The sequence below is a fragment of the Sturnus vulgaris genome, chromosome 5 (assembly GCF_052056855.1).
Source record: "Sturnus vulgaris isolate bStuVul1 chromosome 5, bStuVul1.hap1, whole genome shotgun sequence".
Taxonomy (NCBI): domain Eukaryota; kingdom Metazoa; phylum Chordata; class Aves; order Passeriformes; family Sturnidae; genus Sturnus; species Sturnus vulgaris.
This window is the reverse complement of record NC_142247.1, coordinates 29,959,862-29,984,999: the sequence shown is the minus strand read 5'-3', so window position 1 is coordinate 29,984,999 and position 25,138 is coordinate 29,959,862. Positions and strand designations below refer to the sequence as shown.

Genomic DNA, 25,138 nt, shown 5'->3' with positions numbered 1-25,138 from the left:
GCTCGCCTCTCGCCTCGGCTCGCCGCGGCCGGCGCCGAGCCATGCCGGGGGGCGGCGGGCGGGCTGGGGGCGAGCGGCAGCCTCGCCCCGCCGGGGGCCCGGCGGGCACCGACACTGCGCCGGCCGGGGGTGAGTGAGCGAGCGGGCAGCGGGGCTGGGGCAGCCGGGCTGGGGCGGCGGGCAGAGCGCGCCCCGGGGGAGCCGCCCCGGGGCTGCGGGCAGCGGCAGCGGCGGGACCCCCATCGCTCCGTCCCCCCCGCCGCTGTCGCCACCTGCAAGTTGTGCCTTGGCCCGGGGGTGCGGCGTCATGCGAGCGCTGCCGGAGAGGCTTCCCCCACCGAGCCCCCACCTTTGCGCTCCTTATTTATTTATATTAGTGCTATTTTTTTATTCTCTTCCCCCCCCTCCTCCCCACCTCCCCCCCCATAATCCCGGCATCCCCTGCTAGGGAGCATCGGCTGTGGGGAGGAGGGAGGTGATGCTGCCAGCCCCCTGCCCGCAGCGGAGGGCTCGCCGGGGATGGAGGCACCCTCCCTCCGGCCGGGGCACTGCAGCGAAGGCCCATCTGCTGCCCGGGCTCGGCTTGCGAGGAGGGCACGGGCTGGGGATGCGTGCCAAGCCTGCAGCAAGCGAGAAGGAGTAACAGGAGTGCGTGCGTGGGAGGGAAAACATCCATACAAATAAATGTGTACCGTCAAACGTCCCTTCTGCCCTGCTGTGTCTCCGTGTCAGATAGCTGCAGTTCCTCCGTTCAGGGCTGGCCGTACAGGGACGCGGGCACCCAAGTTCTCCCCGCTCCTGCAGGGCTCTCGGGCTGTTTGTGGGCTGGAATAGCTGTGTGTCCTGCCGGAGTGACACAGTCTGGGGTACCCCAGTCCTTGTGAGAGTTTCGCTCCCGGCGCGACTGTGGCAAGGTTGATGGGGAGCACGGCATCTGCTGCAGGTCCAGCCTTCCTCAGACAGCTCAGTGAGGGAGGGAGCGTCGTGCGGGATGGAGAGAGGCTTCTCTCGGTGCCTCAGCGCCTGGTTTTCCTTCGGGGGTTTCCACACGCTGCGTTTCCTCGGGAGGGACCTGGGTCGCACGGGAACCCTGCCTATTTCCCAGAAATTATGCTGGGATCTTGTGTTTCTCCTTTGTACCCTAGGGCAGACTGTGGGTCAGGAGCGTGCTTGCCCTGTCTCCAGAACATAGTTTGGGTGCTGAGCACCTCTCCTCCTATAGAACAACCCTCCAGTCAATTCCAAATCTCTCGAGTGGGAAGTTCAAGCCTGTGAAAACACTCGGTGGTACCCCTGCTAACAAATATGACTTGAGTCATCAGGAGCCTCCAAGCCTGTGCAAACTGAATTTCAAATTCCTGCGTAGTCTTGCTTCTGTATCCCTCACCCCGGCAGGGTGTGAGTCAGCAGGAACTTTTCAAGTTCCTTCCCCAAAGGGTGTCTCTTGTGCTCTGTGGGTCCCACTTGCAGCAGTGGTGTTTAAGTCCAGCTGGTACCTGCAATTTAGAAAGCGCTTGCAAGTTTCTGTTGCTGCAGCCTGGCTGCTGCCAGAGAAGGCAGCAGCAGAACTTCTCAGAGAAGGGCAGAAGTCAAGCAGGATCTATCATTCATTGCTTGACCCTCAGGCAATGGAGAGACATCTCTGAGAAGAGGGAGGACTATGGGTGTCCCTACACTCCAGCAAACCTCCAGTTTCTGAAGCCCCCCCTAAACGCAGCTCTGGCACCTGCGCTTGTTTCTGCCCTAGTAGTAGTGCTGAGAACATGTCCACCAAGCTAGAATGGGAGAAGAGCAGTCTTTTGAGCTACTCCTGGGGAGGGAGTCTCCAGTCTCCCTGTAGTACTATAAAACAAAAATTGAATGAAAGCCATTGCAAACTGCAGAAGAGGAGTGAAGTTGTGGCTCTTCTACTGCATGTTGTAAAAGTCCCTCAAAGATTTATAGCTCCTCTATACCCTCAGGTGATTTTGCAGTAGGGGTAAGCAATCCACTGCAAGGCATAGCATTCCTCCCTTCGAGGACTCATTTATACCTGCATAGCTCGTTTATTAATGCCCTGGATATGGCAATTATATCCTCAGGAGAGGGGATGGATTCTGGCTAGCTGCAGGTGTGTTTTCTTGCCTGGCTGCTGCCTTTTGGCTAGCATACCTTTGGTCTTAAGTGCTGCTGTGGCTCATCTCCATTGGAGGTGCCCTCCACGCTGTTTCCAGAGTGGTTTTGGTGGCTGAGTTGCCTGCCTGCTTTCCTCCCGTTCTGAAAATGCTGGTAAGATTGGAAAGAGTTGCCTTTGAGGCACGCAGAGGTTGCCTTAGCAAGGAGGTCAAGAAGAGCAGGTGGAAAATTGGTGTACTTGCAGGAATGTTAGCTTCAGTGGGTGCCCACCTTACCTGGAGCACTTGTGCCCAACATGAGACAGAAATAGGTGGTCTGGGGGCTTGCTGGGGCTGCACAGTGAGCACAGAGCCCATTGAACCTTGGCCAGGCACATGGCAGGCACAGACGCACTTGGTGTGTTTGCCTGAGGAGCGTACCTGTGAGGTTTGTGTACTTGTGAGTTTCCCATGCGCTTTGTGTGTTTACCTTTCTCCTCCTTCTCCCACGCACAACTGGCTAAGTGCAGTGTGACACTGGGGCCTGCCAGATTGGTGTAACATGCTTACTGCATGCCTCTAAGGGATGCTTGTGTTGTGTGACAAATGTGGGTGGCTGTTTGCTGGGTGTGTGTAGCAATGCACACGGGTCCTGCTGGATGCACTTACCATGGAACACAGGCACTTTTGCTGAGTTTATGCCTCCAGTAAATGTGGAGCATTTAAATGTAATAAATGTAAGCAGTCATGGGTAGGGCAGTTGTTCAGGGCAGTGCACATAGATGTTGTTGTGCATGTTCAGTATGTGAAGGGCACCTTAGGATAGACAAGTTTCTCTCTGTACCTCTCTTGCTTTGACCTGCTATGATAAGCAAGCAGAGATAAACTGTCTCGTGGAAGGGTTTATAGCTGAGTTTTCAGCTTGCTGTGTCTGAGCTCCCTCCTCTCTTGAGAACAGCATCTCTAAGGTGCACCTGCTATCACAAATTGACACCCCTACACCCCCCAGCCTCTCTACTGGATCATAAAGGTGAAGGAAGGAAGTGGGGGAGTTTGGTGATGGATAGATGGGGCAAGCTGGGCCAGCATTCATTCCTAACGGCCGATTAAGTTTTAGGTGGGGTTAGTTGCTCTAAAATGAGCCCTTTGTACATTGTTGGAATCTGTGACCCAATCAGTGGGATGTAGCTGGAGGAGGTGGTGCTAACGAAGACTGGTACAGCTGTCAGTAACTCTGGCAGAGAGTAAGGCAGAGGGCGTACTGACTGGCACAAGAGATGCCTTCATGACTTTAGGTCAGTGGAGGTGTCTCAAAGGGCTGGTTCATGTTACCAGCCCTGACTACAGAAGCAGAGAAGTGTGAGTAGTTGTGCCCACGTGTTTTCTGTTACTGTCACCCATCAGTTCTGCAGAAAAAGTCAGGCTGCACTTCCCAGCACAAAATGCCATCAGGACACTACAATGAAACATTACAGTGGGATCTGAAATTTGGGGAAGGCAGGCACATGGGACAGTGCAATATAGGGGGATGTGGGGAGTGTCTTAGGAATGCCTGGTGTTCCCCATCCTGGATGTTCTTGGAAAGGTGGTGATATATTTGCAGTGCACATGTGAACTGTGGTGTTGAGTCAGTGATGCAGGCTGGCCTTGAGGAGCCATGACAGAGCTGCATGGAGGGGCCAGGCCTGGCACTGTGGGCAGTTTTGGGTCAGTTTGGGGCACTCTGATAGCATGAGGTGAGTGACTTGCAGGGACTGGGGTGTGCCACAGCAGCCATGCTGGGTGGGGTGCTAGGACGAGCTGCTTGACCAGGGCGAGAGTTGCTGTCACAGAGCTGGTGAGCTCCCCCTTCTCCAGGGAAAGGTGAAAAGAAATGCTGTGTGCTGGAGCAGTGGTGTAGGATTTAGAAAAGCACTATGCTTGTATCCCTGCGGAATAAACTCCGGCTGCACTTCTGAGGAAGGCAGAAACATGATTTCTTTACCTTTTTTTTTTCTGACTTCTTTGTTTTCCTTGGCATGCAGACCCTTTATGTCCCAAAGCTCTTTCTGAAGAACAACAGGTACTGCCTGCTCTTCAGACCTCTGAACACCTGTAGCAGAGCGGGTGTATTTTTGTGCTCAGAAACTTGCTCAGTAGAGCTGATAGTTGAAAGGGAGTGCAGCACTTCGAGGTTTCATCAGGCAGGCTGAGGGAAGAAGCAGCGTGAAGGGAGCTGGCTGCCTTACAAACAGCAAGGACTTGTTATAGAGTTGTGATTTTGGAAGTGATTATTTCCTGCTTTAGGACAGCAAAAGTTATGTGAGCTGCTCGCTGTTGGGGCTTTGGCCTTTTGTACTGAGATAACCCCCTGAGCTGAATAGGCAGCTTGGTGACCTCAGCTAAGGTTCCTTGTTGCCCCAGCTAGGGGAATGCTCAGGTCTGTATCTAAATAGGCTTTTTCCAAAACATCAGCCGTGGCTGTGGGGTATGACCACACTGAGCATTGCCAGAAGTCTTTTTTGGTCTGTAATGCACAAATTGCAAGCAAGAGGAGAGATGAGGAGAAGTGGATGTGGCTGGCTGGAAGAAAGAAAAGCAGAGGGGGCTTCTCCTTTTTCCTGAGGATCATCTCTGTCTTGCATTTTGACAGAATTTCTCTCTGAGGACCTTGAAGCAACCTATTAAGCTTCTTTTAATTAGGTAAGCCCTTACCCAGAGTAGAAAAGTCTCTCACATTTCCCAGGCAGGGAAACTGAGGCATGGAGCAAGGCTGTGCTGTGCCCAGTGGCAAATGCAGGTTTGTCAGGAGAGCAGCAGCCAAAGTGCCACACTTCCTGTGCTTTCTTTGCTGCTGTCTCGGAAATCCTGGAGAACAGCTGAGTGTGGGTGCTGAGCCAGGGCTTATCGATAGTTTTCTAGTCACTGGCTGGGTTCTGCAGCTCTTTTCACCGTGGATATTGTTTCCTTCTTGATCTGCTGCCTAATCTATAATCCCAGCTCCCTGCTGTTTTTCCCTCAGAGTGTCGTTTTCCCCTTGGTGTGTAAATCTATGCAGGTTGGGCTAGGGTTAATGGGTAGACTCAAACTCTGTGCTCTCTTCAAGGCCTTGGGGTAATTTTTATCTTGGGATATTGCTGCATGTCTCTTGCATGATGGCAAAGCTGCAGCAAGCAGGTTTGGAGAACACCTGAGAGACTAATGCAAATCATCAATGCAGTGCTGCATAGCGGCTCACGGCTGTGAAACCTGTGATCTAAGCACAGGTGTCCCTGTCCTGGCGTGCAGATACAGAACTGAACAGAAAGCCAGGGAGACAGCAGGGCAAAGAGTCATGAAAGAGAGTGTCTCTCCTAGATGCTGAGCCCTTTAAGAGGGGGAAGGTAAACTAGAGCCCTGAGATTTTAAGCTGGTTGTGCTGAGGCTGAAGAAAGGGCTATGGTAGTGCTTTCAGTTCTTCCTTCGTCTAACACAGGTACCTCTAGCTGGGCAGCAGGGAAAAGGAGCAGGATGGAGGCCAGTGCAGGCTGGGCACAGACAGATCTTGGAGGCTGCAGCAGCTAGGAAAGGTAGGGTTTTGGCAGAAGGATTTGGCTGTAGGGGCTGAGAGTGTGCATGATGCTCACTGTGTGTGAGGAAGTTGTGTTTTCATGGAGCTGGTAGCATGAGGGCTGGCTCTGAGGCAGAGCAAAGGGCAGGGTAAATGAGGAGAGCAGTGCCCTGGAGTGATCAGCGTGAGCTTCACTTTGCTGCTTAATGACCCCATTTCCAAGGGAAACTTTGGAAGCCCTGATATTCGGGGGGGGGCAGGATCTCCCGAAGGCAGAAGATTGGGGCAGCAGAACTGACCATGTTTCTCTCTGCTTTCAGCTCAGCCTTTGCTGTATGTTATTTGTGTTAGCAAAACTCTTCTTTCTTTACCACTCTGGAGATTTTTGTTCCCTTTTCTCCTTCCCACCTGCCTCAGCAGTCCTTTCTTCCCTGCCTTGCTGTGCCAATGGTGTCCAGCTGCAGCTTTTGCCAGCTAATCCAATCCATGGAAGCAAGAGCTACTGAGCAGCCTTGCTTGAAGGGGACACGATTTTCTAAATTTGCTCCTGGGGCCATGTGAGGTCTCTGGAGAAGAGGTGGGTTAAAGGAGCTGCTGTCTCCCCATCAGCCTCGTGTCCCCAGATACCTCCTCTCGTGTCATTGCTCGCTGCAAGCCTGGCCGTGAGCAAGTGGCCAGTGTGCTCTCAGATATGTGCTATTGGCACAAAGCCTCTGTGGCCTCAGAATCCCCATCTAGCAGCAACTTCTGGAGGAAGGATTGACCACACCTGCATTCAGCTTGGCCAGGGGGGACGATGGGATTGCTTTTGCATAATTTAATAGTCTCTTGAATTATTTATAGTGCAGTTGTGCTCTGGAACAGAGTCTTCTTCCCGTGAGCACTGGTGGGGGAGGGAAGGGGAGTTTGTCAGGCATCCAGAGTCTATCACTTAGTGATGAGGAAGTGCTGTGGGCTTCCTTTGTGCCTGTGTTTGTTTGCCTGTGCAGCTGAACTGCCCTGAAAATGAGGTTTTGGTTTCTGCATCACTCAGGTGTGAGATACTGCTGAGCATCTCTGTGGCTTGGGACTGTGTGAGAGGTTCCCAAGTTCAGAGGGTTGTCTTTGCAGTAAAGAGACTGTGACAAGCTGGAGACAATCACTCTGCTGTGTGGATTTGGTCCCTCACTCAATTACAGTGATGTGGTGTGGATCAGGGGCAGGGATCTTCTGGACTGTTCTCTAAAATATTTAGATGCTTGAAAGCATTTTTCTTCTTTCAAAGGCCCATCTTGTCTTGCCAAAGTGTTTTTTAGATTTGTCATGACACGGTCGATTGGACTTTACACAAGATCATCAGGACCTGAGCACTGGGTAGATCAGGTGGTTGAGTAGTGAACCGTGCAGCTGAAATTCCCATCACTTCTCAGTGATTAAACCCTGAAGAGAAACCAACTGAGGGCAGAGGCAGACTGGGGCAGTTTGTTACAGGCTCTTTCTTGCAGCAGTGGAACATGATGAAGATGAGCTGGGTAGCCCAGCTATTTATGAGCTTAATGCCCTTTGTCCCTCTGCCTCACTGTGGCAGGTTGTTGACCACACGGGTGGGCTGTCCTGCTTCTGCCCTGCTTGTCCTCTTGACTTCAACATGACCACAGCTGCCCTCCTACACATCCTTCTTGTTCATAACCAATTTTCATAATGTGCTTGCTCATAAGTTCTGTCTTTCTCCTTTCCTTTCTTTTTGACCTGTCTATGGCAGCTGACTTCTCAGAAACACAGTTCAATAGAAGTGTTTGCGTTACTGAAGACCTGAAAGGGAAGGAAAAAGGGCTGAGGGTGGAGAAAGAAACTTGGCCTGTAATCAAGTGATTGTGGTAGTAAACTGCTCTGTCTGTTGTACTGTTGAGCAAAAATGCTCAACTTCCCTGTTTTTTATTTGCACAGTATCCACTTGTGGCTTTTGCATTTGGGGCAAAATTGGACAGGTAATCACTGTATGTTCCCTGGACAAGCTGTGCTGTCCCACCTTGCCTTGGCCTGGTTCCTGGTCTCATCAGTCTGAAAAAAAACCCCATTATTTCATCAAATGGTTTTACCTCTTGTCAAGGGCATTACCATCTGGCTAAACACAAAATTCTTCCTCATCCTTCTCAAGAAATAAGGCAACCTAAAGGAAGAATTGAATGCAAGTGATCCCCAAATCTGTGTGAGGTCCAGAATAGCGTTTGATTTTGGTGATAAAGACAAACTTTCTCCTTCTTTCCCCATAGACGTGCTCCCAGTTCTTTCTGCTTGGATTAATCGGGAGATCAGGGTACTGCATTGCTTAGTGAAAGGGAATGTTTGTGCAGAAGTAGTAAACATATTGTTGAGACCCAGGCCTGCTGCAATGCCTGTACACAAGATCCAGTTGTCTGTGGGAGGCAGAAGGGAGATTTATGTGACCCTGAGTTAAGTGCATTAGGAGGCTTTTGATTTCATTCTGGGAAACTGCCCCTCTTCGTGGTACCATATGCCTGTTATCGGCATAGAGCCGTGGCTGCAGAATTGATTCGTGGAGATTTAATCCAAGGGGCTGCAGTGCTGCAATCAGGATAACACAAGCAGGGGGTTGTCTCTGCAAGCCAGAGCCCCTGAGCTCATGCTCTTTGTCCACCCCAGAGGTGGGAGTCTGGGCTGGCTTTTTCCTGCCTTGGGGCAAGGCATTGAAGAGCTCTCTGCCTATCAGCACTTTCTTTCCGAAAATAATAACAAAGTGAAGTGGCAGCGGGGGATCCAGGCTGCACTGTGTCGAGGTCTTGCCTAAGTCTTGAAAGAGGAAATGAAGAACAAAGGCAGAAGAGACAAATAAATAAGGGTCTGTTCGTGGTCCAAGAAAAATTCCCATGGGCTTGTGTAACACTCTCGGGAAGATGTGACACTCTCTGGGCTGGAGTTAGTTTTTAAGAAATGAAAGGAAAGCAGGGGGGAAAGGCAAGAGAATGAGCAGCGGGGGTTGGGGAAGGGGAGGAGAGAAGGAGGGAGAAACACCCTAGAGAAACCTCTCAGCATGGAGTCAGATTTCTCCGGCTGTTCCTGGTGGAAAGGGGTTAATGCTCTTTGCATGGGATTGGCTGGTCACCAGACATTCAGAGTAGAGGGGGATCCGGGGGCTGCCAAGCAGGACCCCTGTGGCCTGAAAAGGAGGGGGAGGAGGGGAAGGAAGAGGCTCTTCCAAACAGTAATAGATCGGCTACTGTGGGAAAGTGAGCACACTGCCAAACCCCAAGTCGTTGGTGATGGATGGAGGAGAAAAGAGGGTGGGGATGGAGGGCTAGCTCTTCTCCTGGTCACTGGGATCTTGCTGCTATTCCATAGCCTCTCTTATTTATTGTCTTCCTGGGGTTTAATTATTCCACTCCTCGATCCATCTTGGAGAGCCTTTATGCTGGGGATGCGCAAACAACTGCCACCCGCTCAAAAATAGCAGGAGTTAATGTGGTTTCTCTGCCTGCGTGGGTCTGTGCACTTCACCCATCACCATGGCATCGAGTGTTTCTTGCCTCTTTCCTCTTTTAAGTGCCTTGCTCTGGGCCCAGAGGGCACACACTTCACCTTCCTCCTGGCTGTTCAACCTGCATCTCCCTGTTGCTTGGGCTGTGACTCAGCCCCTGCCTCCCTTTGCGCAGGGTTTGTGTGCCTGACCTGGCGTGTCTGCCACGTGTCTTCACCCATGGACCCGCGGGTCTGCGCAGCATCTGGACTGTTCATCTTGGAGCTGTTCTCAGGATCCGTGGCTTGTACTCCACTTGCTTGGCCTGTGTGGAGTGCCTGCCAGGATCTACATTGAAAGCAGTTGCCTGCTGCTGCTGGTTCTTCCAGTTCCCTCCTTGAGATGTGCTCCTTCTCTGATGCTGCTGGGAAGAATTAGTGAGCTCATGGTGGTTGGACTGGGGGCTTTGTTGAAGATTTGGGTAGTTGAACAGTGCCTACAGTTTTATGATTGTGAGTGTTTGAGGATGTAGCTACATCTACATGTTTTGATCAGAGGTGAACTGGTAAAATGATTTAGAAAGTTTCTGCTGGTCAGCTGCTTGTTCCCATGCCTAGGCGTTTTCTTCCAAGTTTATTTTTAACCCAGTTAGATCTGCTGCTGATATGGCTGTAAAAGCAGCCTTTCATGTGATTGACAGCTTGAATTCATACAACTGACAACTGAGGGATGGGTAAGCTGTGATGGTGGTGAGTGAGGGGGGAGAGCCTCTGACACAACAGCCTGTGTTATTACATGCCTCACTTGAAGTCTCTGAAAGCATGATTTGATTTTGACCTGTCCCTCTTTGCAAGGCCTCAAAAGGGAGATCTTGCATATTTGTTTGATTACCCCATGGTCTGTCTGATGATGTAAGTTTGCTTTTTTGTGCAGTGTTGTCCCTTTTCCCTTTCCTGTTCCACATGATGGAGTATTCCTGCCCTGTAAGATACCAGGAGACCTAAGCAGCTCTATCTGGCAGTGACTGACTGCTGTGCAGTTGGAGCAGTCCCGTGTTTTTCTTGCATCCTGGGTGAGTGCAGTGAGCAGTGCCTCAGCTCGCCCTCTGATGTGCAGAGAGGCCCAACCTTGGAGCCAAGTGCTGATGCAATCTCCAGGGCCATCACAGCAGACTTCGTGGAACCAGATGTTTTGGGGAGGCAATAAGCAGGGTTGAGGGAAGAGTCCTCCCAGGACATCAGGCATATAAGTGAGGGAGAGAGGTGCTGCTTCTCTTATAGCGGGAAGAGCTCTCAGACTAGTGATGCTAAGAAATTAAAGGTGCAGCTTCTGAGAGCCTCTGAAGGATTAGAGTGTGCAGAAGCATCTCTGAAGCAGTGGAAATTCCTATGGTGAGACTGGATTTAGCTGGAGAGAGAAGATTAGCTACAAGGGAGCCCAGCATATCTGAAGGATACGGAGAAGAATATTTGATAGATTTCAGTGGAGTTGGAAATCCAGCTTATTTTTCTTTAGCATGCAGTACTGCACCCTTGTGACGTCCAAGTACTTCTTGGATAAAATTAAATTGGTGTCTTGTAGGCCGTTACTGGATTCCACTAGAGTTTTCTAGTCTTTTCTGAGATCTTTGAAACTAGGGTTGGAGAATTATATAATTATGCTGCTATTAGTAATATGGTCACTACAGTAAGAACAGTCTGTTTGAGTGGACGGTTTTCTAATGGACTCTGAAGGTGTTCAGATGTTGGTCTGGTTGGTCTGCTCTGCTGGCTTCTGGAAGATTTTTGAGACAAAATCCTGTCAGCAAAGACCCCTTTGTCTCCGGGTCCCATATGTTCTGTATGGAGGGTTAAGAGCTGCTTTGTCCCACAGTGTGCAGCTGTCTTGCTGTGACTGGAGGTGTAGCATCTAAAATAACCAAGGCTTAGTCCACTGAAGGACAGGACAAGACAATTGGGAAAACAGTTGAAGCAACGAAAGCCCATGGGAAGTGTGGGTTCTGAAGATACTGTGCTTGCAGAGGTGAGCAGCCACAGCCCTTAAAAAGCTGGAGGCTTTGTGTTGCATCCATCTTAGTTTCTGTGTGCAGCAGATAGTAGCTACTGGTGTGGAGAACTTGGGTCTCCTAGAGGAATGCATAAAAGATACTTGATTTGGTTGTTTTTGTTTTTTTATTGTAGATACTGCAGGTCTGTTGAGACTTAGCAAGGTCTTGCACGCAATCTGGAGGCTTGTGGTTGACATATACATCATGTGCCTGTCTGCCCTGGGAAGGGGAAGACAGTGCCTTTCTTTGTGCTGTGCTGTCACCCTTCCCTGTCTGACCTCAAACCCTAGTTTTGTGTAGATTCACCCTTTAGCCATCTTTTTTCCTCAATCTGGTTTTCTTTATGACTTGACAAGACCTGTTACTGGTGTGTGGATGGCAGCTCTGGGAGGCAAATGGAGGTTACGGTGGCACGCTGTTGAGTGGTTCCCTTACCACTCTTATTATCTGTCTGCAGAAATGGAGGGGAGGTGCTTAGGACAGAGCCTTGCTCTCCCTCAGCCTGACCTTGCTTGGAGAGTGGCTGTGCTGGATGGCTCAATCCAGCTGTTTGGGCTGGCACCGAGTCAGTGGCACCTTGGGGTCGGTTGCCCCAAGGCCGCAAAGGAAACGTGGAGTGTGAGGTATTGCTGTTTTGCATTAGTGCTGTGGGCAGCAGCTCTTGATGAAGGACACAGAAGAATGTTTTATTCTGTCCTTGGAACTTGAAAGGAAGCCGATATGGACCTGCTTACATTCAAACCACCTTGTGCTGTGACTGCCAGAGCTTCTTGCTGACGTCCTTGTAGCTTGCAGTCCTTGAAAACACTGTGGCATCCTTCATGTGAGAGATGCTGAGCCTCAGCTACCTTCTGGTACATCCTGCTTCTCTCAGATTTTCCTGCAATAGCAGATAATCTTCTTTTCCTACCCTTAAGCAAAGTGCAGTCCTGCTGTCCCTGAGCTTGTTTTAGTTGTTGACTAATACTAAATTTTATGGTTTCTCCTTCTGTGACTGTTTGCAGGACAAAACTAACTTGAGACTTTTAGAATGTTTAGAGGTGCTGTGGCTCTGATGCCTGCTTTGTTCCTATGCTTGGGGATGGCAGGTAGACTTAGTACTCCAGAAATGTGGAGCCTGTTCTGTTTGTGTCTAGCTGGAGCAGAGTTGGGCCCTCCGTGTGGAGTGGAGGGTACTGGGTTTTCAATCTGCCATGTGAAAGCAATTCTGATTTGAATTGTTGCTTTGTGTTGAACTGTCTGAGTGATCTGCAAATATGTTACTGCATGAGTGTTATGGAATAACTTTAGGCAGAGAAGATGAGCGTTTTGGTATCAGGGGAAAACCAGAAGCTTCTGCTCTGACTTGTTCTCCACAGCTGTTTTTTCTTTGTAACCATGGGAGAGGTCTAAGGAGTCTAACAAGATGGAATTGCCTGTACCAGCAACCAGCTCTTACCGGTGCATGTCTTTCTCTCTGGCTTCTTGAAAAATAAGTATATTATTTCAGGATGGTATAAATCAACTGGTCACTAAAATGGTAACAGGTGCCTGGGGATAACTCATGTGCATAGCAATTCTAGCTTTCCTCCTTTTCTGAAAGCACTTCCTCTGCATGGTAGAGACAGAACTTAAAGTAAGGAAATATCAAAGGGACCCCTTACAAAAAGAAGCTTTCAGCTTGTCTCTCCAGGACTGAGTGTTGCTGAAGCAGTTTATAACTGTGCGTTCCCTAAAGAGCTTTGTCTTAATGGAGCTGACTGTCCATACTACTTCAGGCTTTTTCTTATACTTGAACATTAAAGCTTTTCTTGCTGCTGTTTTTAACCTGACAGCAACTTGATCACTCTCCCAGAGATCAAGTTGACTTTTTCCCCCCCCTTCCTCAGTCAAAATTGTCAGAAGGGAAATACCTCTTCTTGCTCTTTTCTGTGTTCCTGGTCATTGATAGCTGCTTTATGTTGGAGCAGCTGGGCTCTTCTGAGATGTCTCCCTGACTGGTACCTCCCTTCTCATTTCTACCACCTCTAAACGTTTTGGATGGGGAGGGTGGGTAATCCTCCCTTGCTGGCTTTTGTCTCCAGCTGGCTGTCACCAGACACGTCTTTCACAGCAGGGCTGATCAGAGGATATGGGAAGGGATCCATGATGGTATTTAGTGTCTTGGCTCACCCAAGGGTGCATGAGTGTTCTCCACGCCCCAGCAGAAGAATCCCTGGCATGTGAGAATGAAGGTGGTTCCCAGGGAAGAGATTTTTGAAAAGGACACACCTTGCTGTTTTGCTTCCCCTCTTCCAGGAGGGGTTAGGAAATGGGGTTGTGTTCCCACTCCCTAACAAAACCAGCTGAGCAGTGAAAGTTGCCTCCTGGGCCGTGTCAGCAGCGGAACAGCAGAGGGTCCTGCAGGGCCAGCTTGCTTGGAAGAGCAGCTGGGCAGAGCTGTGCACAACAACCCAGTGCAGCCCTGCCCAGACCTCATTGTGCCCCTGGGTGAAGAGCTGCAGAGCCATATGCTGAGCCTGGCAGATACTGATGTATGCAAGTGTCAAGTGAGGAAAATGTGCTTTGCTTCCTAAAGCCATGCATCCTGCTATGTTGACATGGCGTGCTACATCTCAGAAGGCAGAGCATTTTGTTGAATGTCAAGAGTTATGGCTTTTTGTCTGGGAATTTACTGTGGCATGCAGAGCATCACAGCCATCTGAGAAGATGATGTGCCTCGTGTGATACCTTCAGCACTTGTCTTCAGCCGGCCCAGAGGAAGCCGTGTGCCCTGCATCTGTGTGTCCTGTAGGAACTGGAGCAAAACCAGCATTACCTGGCACTCATTGGGGTTGCTGTATTGGAGCAGGTCAGCTGTTCATCTTGCCTGGGATTCAGTGCCTGAGAGAGCAGCCTGATGGCTGGAAGTAATGCCTTGGAGAAGTCACAGGACACCTGACTGGAGAAAGCTGTACTCATTTACCAGTGAGGTACACTTTCTACTGACACCCAGTCACTGCTAATTTAGTGGGCTTTTGGCTTCCTTGTGCTCTTCTCTTCTCTACACTTCAAGACAGACTGAAGACTGCTGATGTGCAAGGAAAAGGCACTGAATATTCCTCTACCTTACAAGTGATCTCACTGCTTCTGCAAGATATTAACAGAACCTTAAGAAAAAAAAGATCATGATAGAAAGAGCCCTGTGCTCATGGGGTTTTCTACAGCCCTTTGCTTTGACCCTATGAAGAAAGCTTGACAGCAAGCCCCAAGATGATCTTTTATGGCTTTTAACAGAAGAATATCCAGCCCCTTAATGGCTGGGCCTCTACAAAGGTGATGCCCCACCAGCTGAGCCATGACCAGGCGTGGGAGGTCGGGCTGTGGAGCTGAGGTGGAGGAGTGCTGGAGGCGAGGGTCTGCCGTGGTGCAGCCCCTTGAGGAGAACCATTTCCTCCTTTTCTATGTGCCTGATGAGATGGTCTCCCAGTGGTGCCCAGAGCACCCTGCCCTGCCGCTGACTTGTGTTGTGGCAAAGTATATCAAAACCCCTACTAAACATTAACCAATAGAATCAAGCTCTCTCTCCTTTTTCCTTGTTTATTTTTCTTTCAAGTTTTTCCCCTCCCATGGCTATGCTGTAACTTTTCCACCAACTTCAGGCTTGCACTCCTTCAGTTAGAGCTTAACCTGGGACTCCTTCCCCTGTCACCTGAGCACTGGGGACAATGTCAGTGGATAGTGGCTTCCAAATGTCTAGAAACACTGTTGCTGAGCTGTAAGGTATAACTGTCGACAGCCCCTCTACCAAAGTCCATGTCAGAGCCATCTGTGGAAAGCCAAATATGTTTTCCTTTGGGCAGTTGCCATGTGTCTAAATGCTTTATGGCTTTTCACTTTACTAATTAACCTGAGGATTTAATACTAAACACATTGTGCTGTATTTTACCTAACACCCTTTGAAGTGGCAGGAGCGGGTTGGGTGCCCACGTGTCAACCTGTGGGACTGGTGGTGTGGAGCAGCTCCCCCATGACCCCCAGAGCAGGGACTGCCCCCAGTGAAGGCGTTGCTGGCACCACCGTGTGCCAGGTGGAACCTTTATAAGTGATGGTGCCGCTCAGGAACTTTGGCCCCAGAAGGGAAGACTGTGGCAGGGTGAGAACCACCGGAATGGAGCATGTGGAGGGAGTCAAGTGGTACGTGTCACATACATGGGGATCTCTGCATCTGTCTGTCACTGCAGGAAGGGTGTCATGCTCCAGGACAGCCTCTGCCTTGAAAACTACTTTTGGATGACCTCTTTCCCATACCCACTTTTACCCCAACTTGCCTTTCCCTAAACAGCAGATAAACTTTTCTAGTTTTCCTTGGTGAAGCACTGAGAGATTAGGGTTTTTTTTGTTTTGTTTTGTTTGTTTTGTTTTTTTCTCTGAATTGTAGTCTTCAATCACTTCTCTGCCTGACAGCAGCTCTGTGTTCCCTGCCTGGGCTGGAGGAGGGGAGGTTGAGGAGGGGAGGATGAAGGCAATATTTCATGTTTGGAGGGAAGGGCTCTGCACTGCTGGCTTCTTCCTTGTCTGACGTGGATCTATCATGATGGCACAGTATTACCAGCAGAGACAGCTAGGCATTTATTTTTGTCACCTTGATCCAGATGCAGAAAAACCTCAGCATCTGGTCCACAGAAAGTAAAAAGCAAGTGACAACATATGGAGATACAGTGTACTTGAGAATCACAGGTGGGAGAAGAGTAAATGTGACAGGTTCTTAATTTTATTTTTTGTTTTCCTGTCCTCCATGTGAACTTAGGTAGTATTTCCTAAGAACAAGGGTGGTTTTTTAGGGTGTGTGTTGAACAAACACTGAAAGGATCTAGAGAGTGCAGGCTGCCTTTGGCAGTCTGACTAATGATCTTGGTCCTTTAAAACTGCCTTTCTTGCACCAGTCATGCTTCAACCATTTTTCAGCTCTCTCACCCTTCCTGCTCTCTGCTCTCTTCATTTTCCCCCAACCCTCTGGTGATGCACCTCTGAGGAGGTTTACATTAATTTAATTTCCATTGGTGAATAGGGACAAATCTGCCAAGTGTGGTGAGTTCACTAGATCATGAATTCCTGTTATTCTGGATTTCCTATCTTTCTACCCCATCGCCAGTGCCTTTCTTGTCTTTTGTCTTTATTTTGTCTTGTGGGTTTATGAGGCTGATCTAGCAGAGGTTCATGTTGGTATAACCCAGCTGAAGCAAAAGGCTCACTGAAGATGGCAAGGGGTGGGAGTGTAGTTCTTGGAGTCAAGTCTCTAAAGATGCCTGCTGAATTTGGACCAGCATTCCATGCTTTCCCCAACCTGTTTTTCTAACAGTAAACTTTTTGCACCTCAGTAACTATTGAATGTGACTTTGCTTTTCATGGCTCTTCCACAGGATGAAGATGAGACGCCATAAACTCTTTCTGACTCTCTGCATGGCTGGTCTCTGCCTCATCTCCTTCTTGCACTTCCTCAAGGCCCTGTCCTATGTCACCTTCCCCAGGGAGCTGGCTTCACTTAGTCCCAACCTCGTCTCCAGCTTCTTCTGGAACAATGCCCCCGTCACGCCTCAGGTCAGCCCTGAGCCCGGGGGTGCAGAGTTCCTCCGCACACCCCTGTACTCCCACTCCCCCTTGCTCCAGCCCCTGTCTCCCAGCAGAGCCAGCGAAGAGCTGCACAAGGCTGAGTTCGCGCTGCCAGAAGACTCGACGGAATACTTTGTCCGTACCAAAGCTGGCGGCATTTGCTTTAAACCAGGCACCAAGGTGTTGGAGAAGCCCCCCGTGGGAGGCCGGCAGGAGGAGCGGGCGGATGGCGCAGCCTCAGGGCGGCCGGCTCGGAAGCCGCTGAGCGCTGGCGGAACCAAGCGGCGCAAGTGGGTGGAATGTGTGTGTCTGCCGGGCTGGCACGGCCCCAGCTGCGGGGTCCCCACCGTGGTCCAGTACTCCAACCTTCCCACCAAGGACCGCCTCGTGCCGCGAGAGGTCCCTCGGCGGGTCATCAACGCCATCAACGTCAACCACGAGTTTGACCTGCTGGATGTCCGCTTCCATGAGCTGGGAGATGTGGTGGATGCTTTCGTGGTGTGCGAGTCCAACTTCACAGCCTACGGAGAGCCGCGGCCCCTCAAGTTCCGCGAGATGCTCCTCAACGGCTCCTTCGACTACATCCGCCACAAGGTGCTCTACGTTTTCCTGGACCACTTCCCCCCCGGCGGCCGCCAGGACGGCTGGATTGCTGACGATTACCTGCGAACCTTCCTCACCCGGGATGGCGTCTCTCGCCTCCGCAACCTGCGCCCGGACGACGTCTTCATCATCGATGATGCTGATGAGATCCCGGCCCGTGATGGCGTGCTCTTCCTCAAGCTCTACGATGGCTGGACGGAGCCCTTCGCCTTTCACATGCGCAAGTCGCTCTATGGCTTCTTCTGGAAGCAACCAGGCACCTTGGAGGTGGTCTCGGGCTGCACCATGGGGATGCTCCAGGCTGTCTACGCTACCGACGGGATACGTTTGCGACGCCGTGACTACTACACCATGCCGGGGTTTCGGCAGTATGAGAACAGCACGGGACACATCCTGGTGCAGTGGTCACTGGGCAGCCCCCTCCACTTTGCTGGCTGGCACTGCTCCTGGTGTTTCACCCCAGAGGGGATCTACTTCAAACTGGTGTCAGCCCAGAACGGGGACTTTCCCCGCTGGGGTGACTATGAGGATAAACGAGACCTCAATTATATCCGGGAGCTGATCCGGACTGGTGGCTGGTTTGATGGTACTATGCAGGAGTATCCCCCTGCTGACCCCAAGGAGCAGATGTATGCTCCCAAGTACCTGCTCAAGAACTACCAGCGGTTCCGCTACTTGTTGGAGAACCCCTACCGAAAGGTGGAGGGCGCTGGGTGAGGCCACCGAGGCTCAGGCTCGGGTAGGAAATCAGAACTTCACAACAAAGGGAAAGAGTCAGGTGTTTTTGTCTGTTCCTTTTCTTTTGTTTCCTTTGTTTATGGGCAGGGTGTGCCATTTTTCTGGGGTCTCCTCCCTCCCTCCCTCGCTTCCTGTTCTTCCCTTCATCCCAGGGTGATGCCTGGGAACCCAAATTCCTGTCACATGAAGGGAGGCCTGGACAGGAGGAAGGGAGATGTTGAGGACCTCTTCTGTAGTAGCATAAAGACTTCCTTGCATCTTCTGAACCTCTCCTGCTGGCTGCAGAGAATCTCTGCAGCCAGCTGGCTGATGTTCCTCTGGGGGAGGCTGAGAGGGTCCCATGGGGAGAGAAGGCAGCTGTTCCCATCCACTCTCATCCTTTGTGGATTGGAGCAAGTATAGATGCAAGCCTGGGCTATTCAGTGAGTGTGTGAGTCAGCAGGCACAAACTCTTGTGAGTGGTTGCGTGTGCAGATGTGTGTCACTGGCATTTTTTGGATGAGTGAATGTGCACAAGCATCTCAGTATGCTGCTTTTTTTTTTTTTTTTTTTAATACCTCTATATTCAAAGGGTATTTTGGGGAAGAGCAATCCTTTGCTTCCAGGGTGTCCTTCTCAAGATGCAGCCCCTTGCACAGACTTAATGCATTCTATCCTGGGCTGGATCTTGCCCCAGTACTATACCAATCCTGGAGCAGAGAGATAGGAGCCAGAGGGGAAAGCTGGGTTTTGAAGGTTTTTTGTGTTCATTTTTCCCCCCTGCCTCCACAACACTGCATGGACTTGTCCTAGAGAAGCCAAAGCATCTTCCTTGCAGTACATGTTTCTGTTGGGGCTGGGATAAGCTGCAGGGGACGCAGTCAGATGGTGGGAGTGTATGTTTGCAAGTGCATGGTTGCCTGTGTGCATGAGTGCTCACGTGCATGGATTTTGTGTGCACCTTGCTGTTCGTTACCAGTATTGGGGGAGGGAAGAGGGCATAGTGGGGCTTGGCTGTGTGTACTTTCAGAAAACGTTGGGATCTAGAAGCTGTGATCTCAGTGTTGGCATGGATGACTTCTTGGGCAATTCAGAGGTGAGGACCAGAGCAGGCACAGCATCGGCTCTGCATAGCAAGGCTACACATGTGGGACTGTTCAATGCTTCTCTGGCTGCCTCTAGAGCCCTGCAGGCTGTGCCTGTAGCAGGGCTGCTGCTTGCACATGCTGGCTACTCCTTCTTACTTACCGTGGGGTAATAAAAGGGAGAAGATGAAGGGCAAAGTTCTGATTGTGGGCAAACAAAGCCTATCAAGGCGCTGGATCTGTCTGTCTGCACTTAGGGTGTGAGGGAGCTCATGAAGAAATGGGCCATGGGCAGCTTCTCCCTGGGACCAGTAGACTGTTTTAGGACTACTGTGCAATCCAGAGTGTGTTCAGCCCACATCTGCAGCCTGGGCCATGCACACAAGACCATGGAGAGGGCAAGGGATTTAGGAGGGTGCTAGTTGCAGCTGTTTGGGCTGGTGTCTGCTCAGGCATGAGCAGTGAGGATCTGGCCTGCTGTTGTATTGGATTGTTCAGCTCACTGTGGAGGCAAATTCTTGTCTCCACCCTTACCACTACCCTCCCTTAGCAGATGGCTTGACAAGGTGCCCAGAGCCTGGGTCGCAGTGGGCAGAGGGTGAAAAACATAATGAACTTGCTCTCTTAGCCTTTCAGTGGAAAGACTGACTCATGTTCCAAACAAATCTTATGGAGGAGAATAAAGAGAAAGGCATTGGCACAAAGAAGTGTGACACTTCTGGCCAGCTGTTCTAAAGCAGGAGGGCTTTCATTGCCCTTAATTCCATCAGGGCTCCATGGTCCTGTGTTTCCCAGCACGTGCCACCCTTGTGCTTCATTCCTACCTATGTCTCTCTCTCTCTTTTTTCCTCCTAGTCCCCTCTCTAGAGAAGAGAAAATTGTCAACAAAAATCACTTGCTTACCTAATAAGGTTGAGACTGGAATAGAAAGAGGATGAATGTCTTTTTCTGATCAAATTGAGATGCAGTTCACCTTAGCTCCTTCCACATGTTGTATGCCATAATGCCTGCTTAGAAGAACTGAAGGAACCTCTTTTTTGTTATTATTTTTAGTTTCATTAAAATCACTGTTCTCAGTTTTGTTGTATGTTCCCCACAGGCAGAGAAAGCCCCTTTGGGAACTGGGTAGACAAACTTTGCTTGGCAGAATGCTCTTCCACCAAAGGGAAGTTGTTGCTTTTTTAAGTCCAGACTTACTGATGTAGCAGAAGGAACTCCTGTCACAGTTGTGGAGTTCTGGTACTGAGCAACTGTGTGGAGGTCTTAGGTGTAGGGAGATTATAGAGAGATGAGGTCCCAGCTGAGAAAGGAGGAGCCTGTACTGAGCAGGATAAAAGCCATAGCACTGAGGATACAGCACAGGGGGAAGATGCTTTCCCCAGGGGCAGCTGGAGGAGAGCACGTGTGTCAGCTCATGCAATTCAACAGCAGAAAAGTATGGAAGGAAGAAGCCATTCCTCATTTTTACTCTGAGAAGGGAGCCTGAGATCCACTCTTGGACATTTTGGCTTTGCCTTGTCTCAGTGATAATACAAGGCCAGTGCCAGGCTTTGCTGGAGACAGAGGAGAAAGACAAGCTAGTCTTTGTGTGGGTGCTTTGGTAGCACCAGAGCCCCACTTCAGGTGAGCTGAAGTTCCCGTGTGCTGGAGCTGCACCCCCTTACCTCCCACAGTGGGAGCAGCCTCTCCTCCAATATCAGCCCTTCCCATTCATGGCCATCCTTGGGGATTTTTAGTGCACAGCAGTCATATTTTCAGTGTTGAGGTACACCCTTTGTTTGGGAGTTTGATAAGCCCACAGCTGCAGTATCTGCTTCTCCTTTTCCTGAAGTACAGCCTGTTGCCTTCTCTCCTCCATTATTTGCTCCATCGTTCTCCTCCCTCTGATTTGTCTCTTACTTCTGCTCCCTTGGGCTGGAGAAGGTGTTCCTGGAATAGGAATGCTGGGGTTCTTCTACAGAACTCCTGCCCTGCCTGCCTCCTGGATTTACTCATTTCCTTATTCTTAGGAAATTAAATTTAAACTAGACTTCTGTTGTAGTGGGAGGAAGGGGCTTTGCAGATGAAATGCATTCTTTGTTTCTCTTTCTCAAGAATTGTTTAAACATTTTTTGATTTAAGGCCAAACCAGTCAATGTTTCTGTCTAATTTGTCTGGCTAACCCTGTGTTTATTATCCTTAGGGAGCTAGAGTGCTTGTCATTAAAAATCTTCCTTCTTGTCCCTGGAGGGAACAGACACTACTAAGCTGGCTTTCACACAGTGATTTTCCAAGGTGGTGGCTTACCCTCTGCTCAGCCTTGCCTGTGCTGCCTGCTGGGACCTCTGCAGCCAGCTCCTGGTGGCACAGCCACCCGTCCAGGCAACTGCCACAAGAGGGAAGTCAGAACTATGTAGGTGTGTGAGGTGGTGAGAAAGGCAAAGCAGGAGGCAGGTTTGTGTCAGATCCTTGTTTCCCAGTGCTGGACTCTGAGGTGAGCACTAAAGCTCCTTCCTCTTATCTGAACCAGTTTCTGAGATTTGAGAAGGGAAGGACCAGGAACATTGTCCTGGCACTGGGATGGAGCTGGGATCAAACTACCAGAGCCTGATGTCTGTGGGTTGTTGCAGCCCACAGACAGTGGGCAGTGAATCCTGCTGTGTCTCTTGGACCAAACTGTCCAATGGATGGAGGGAATGCATCACCAGCCTTTTCCTGCAGCCCTCTTCAGCCTTGTGCTTTTTCATTCCAAACACCTTTTTTACCTTCAAATGGTAAAAAGGGGGGCCAGGAAACAGGTGAAGCAGTGTGTGGCACACCCAAGCCTTGCACTTCTTTCTGTCTGTCTCTTGTTGTCTTTCTTTGTGTTTCCCGCCTAGAAAGACATGGTGGCCCTGTGCATGGCTTTGGACTGGAGAACACCTCTTCCTCTTTTGCCCCAAGTGAAAGGAAGGACATGGGCTTTGGTGGACCTGCAGCAGGTGAGCTTGCTAAAGCAGAGTAGGGCAGGTTAGACATATTTGCCCATCTGGGGGTATTGCCACACCCAAGTGACAGAAAAGACACGGTGACTTTGTGCCTGTGGTTGGTATGAAGGATGACTTGCTCAAGCCTGCTATTGTTTTCTCTGATCCCTGTGTCCTGCTGAGATGTTTGTTGTTGTGCTGCCCAGGCCAACCTACTCTGTGTCTCTGTGACAGGTAACAAGGAAGCTGAGTTGGCATGGAGGGAGAGTGTCGGAGCAGAATGGGTGTTCATTCCCCTCTGCCTGCCTTGCTCTTTCCTTGTGGGATGGTGTCTCTTCCCCTCCTCAGTATCCCCTCTTGCTGTGTCCCAGCTCCTGCTGGCAATCTCTGTGGCTGCTATGCCTCTGCACTGTGAATTCATGGGTCCAGGGTCACTCCTGGTTCCAATAGTGAACACTGATAGTGAAGAGGGAAGGGATGGCTCGTCCTGGCTTCACTGATCTCTAACCTTGGTGAGAAAGGAGGGAAGTGAGTGGGAGAATGGATCCTGTATCCCTCCATCATTGTGTTCTCCCTACCCTCCCTAAACCCCTCCTTTCTGATTTCTGAGATGTTGGACAAACTCACTCCTGTTGGGGAAAGGGAAGGGGAGCTGGAGGGCAAGGGGAGTGGCAGGAGGGGCTCAGATCCAGCATTGAGAAAGAAGAACTGTTTCTAATGCAATACACTGACATTTTAAAGCTTTGGGCACTACAGGTAATGGATTAAGAAGGGATCTGAAATATTCAAATTCAAACCACTGTTTTTTCCTGCCTGTGTGGATGATGATGCAGTATCATCCTGGAGGTGGTCCAGCAGCACTTCTGAGCCTGGGGTCCACCTGGACCTACTGCTGGTGTTGCTCCTGGAGGAGCTCCAGGACACCCTGCTTTGGAAAAAGAATGCGTGGACTTGCCAAAAACTAAAAAGAAAAGAAAAAATAAGAGCACCTGCAAAGCTCCTTTCAACTCTGTAATTTATAAACAGCAAGTAATAATGAACTTTTTGTAAGGATAAATCAAATGTACATTCTGAAATCATTTTCTCTGTAAATGGTTGGATTTCATTTCACCCTTAAAGGGATGCTTAAAAGGAGGAGATAAGAATAAAAATTTAAAAAAATTTACAAAGTATGAAAGGAAACCAAGATGTGTGTGACAGCTTTTATTTTTGATTGCCTGGCCAAGGGGGGCCGCTGGAAAGTGGAATGAGGGAGCTTCCTATCTTGGCAGAACACTGTTCCCAAGAAGGGAGGTTGAAGGGGAGCCTAGCTGGTCTGGAGACTGATTCCTGATTTTGTAGGCCCATGACAGATCTAATCTTCATGTTAGGTGAGTATGAACATGTAAAGGCACATGAGTGGGGAATGATGGCTCTCAGAAGAGCTGGTGGATGTGAGAACCAGCAGCATTTCATAAAATGGTCCCCTGACACTATCTTTGCTCCTTTGGATCCATCCATTTTTCCAAGTAAAGCCCTGTAAACCCTGGATCCCCAAATGAAACCTCCCCACTGCAGAAAAGCTTCTCTGGTGGCTGACTTTTGGCACGGTGCATGAGAGAACATGACCTCCTTGTTTTGGTTTATTTTTAAACCTGTCTGCTGTAGTTTTGGCTGTTCCCATTACTTGGTATCAAAGCCTTGTCCTGCTCTAAATCCTCCTAACCATCTGGCCTCTGCAGTGCTTTTGGCAAGGGCCTTTTGCAAGCTCATGTGCCAGCCACAGCTATTTAATTTTTTTACCTTTATAAGTGTCTTATGCTTCAGGTTCATTCCTGATTCCATTTAGAGATAGTGACTGTAAGCATCATAGGTTATTTTCCTCATAATTATTAGCTCCAGTGAATTCCCTCATCTTTCTTTCATCCATACAAGTCTAATGTTTTCAATTCTCTTGTGGAAGGGTCTCATCAAACTAGAGGCTTGTGCTGTGCATTGCTGAATGCAATTCTGTTGCTTCTGTCTCTGGAACGAAGGGTGTGAAAGAAACCTGCCACTCAAAATTAACAATTAACATTTTCTATTTAGAATTTTAGCATTCTTAGTGATCATTGTATTTTTGTGCCTGAACAGGGGCTTAATCTAAAAATAGGTGATGACCAGCATGCTTGAAATTCCAATTTTTTCAAGAGGGGAAGTACAAGTCTATAAGCATAGACCAATGGCAATTTAGTGAGACAGTTTAAGAAATGAGAGCTGACTAGGTCAAAGGTTCTCCCACGTTATTTTTCTTGCCTCTAACACAAGATCTTTACTGACATTTATATTACTTTAAAAAGTAACATAAATGGCATTTATTTTGTTTCTTGTGAGGTTTTAAGACCTTTTTCCCTGGAAAGCACGAGCTTCTGCTGCAGGAACTTCAAGTGCCTCTGAGGGGTTGGCTCTTGGACAAACCAGTCTGGGGTGGAGACTTTCCTTTGCAGGAGCAGCAGGGAGCACATGGCCCTGCCACAAGCCCCATTTACCATGTCAGAGGGTCCATCAACACACAGAAGAGATCTTGGTAAAAATGCAGTGTGCATCCTGGCTATGGATACAGAGCCTTAAGCACCATATTGAATCAGGAGCCTGCAAGCCATCAGATGCCAAGCGATCCTGGGTGCTTTGCAGAATTTCAGTACCCCAGCAGTGTTAGATGGGGTGATGCATCATGGAGGAGCTCTGGCATGACTTGCCTGGAAGTCAGTGGTTTCTCCCAAGCTCTTGCTCTCTGTCATGGATGCCTGGTGCTCCTCCTGGGCACTGTGCAACACTGCTCGGTGGGGAGGCTGCAAGGGACTCTGTGTCTCTGGCTTACAGAGAGGCTGGTTCCAGCTGATTCCTTATTGATGCCTCTCCGGCCAGCTGATAAAGGGATGGACATGCTGTTTCCAAACACTAGGGTGCTTGGAAACAAAGTGACTTCATTATAAACTCAAGACACCTTTCAGAAAGCTGGAAAGGGGATACCAGACCCCATTTTGCCAGCTGTTTGTTTTTGTTGCTGGGATACATTTCTTCCCTGTGTAAGGACATGTTTTAATGCGCTGCTTAGCAGGGACAGTTAATTTTC

The 25,138-nt window shown here is 49.7% G+C and overlaps 1 protein-coding gene across 1 annotated transcript; it reads left to right on the top strand.

Annotated features, from left to right (window-relative positions):
* On the top strand, positions 1 to 23,230 carry MGAT3 (beta-1,4-mannosyl-glycoprotein 4-beta-N-acetylglucosaminyltransferase). The gene is made up of 2 exons (XM_088165287.1): positions 1 to 129; positions 16,505 to 23,230. The coding sequence occupies exon 2, from the start codon at positions 16,506 to 16,508 to the stop codon at positions 18,012 to 18,014; it is 1,509 nt and encodes a 502-aa protein (XP_088021413.1). The 5' UTR covers positions 1 to 129; position 16,505; the 3' UTR covers positions 18,015 to 23,230.
* The last annotated feature ends 1,908 nt before the right edge of the window (positions 23,231 to 25,138 follow it).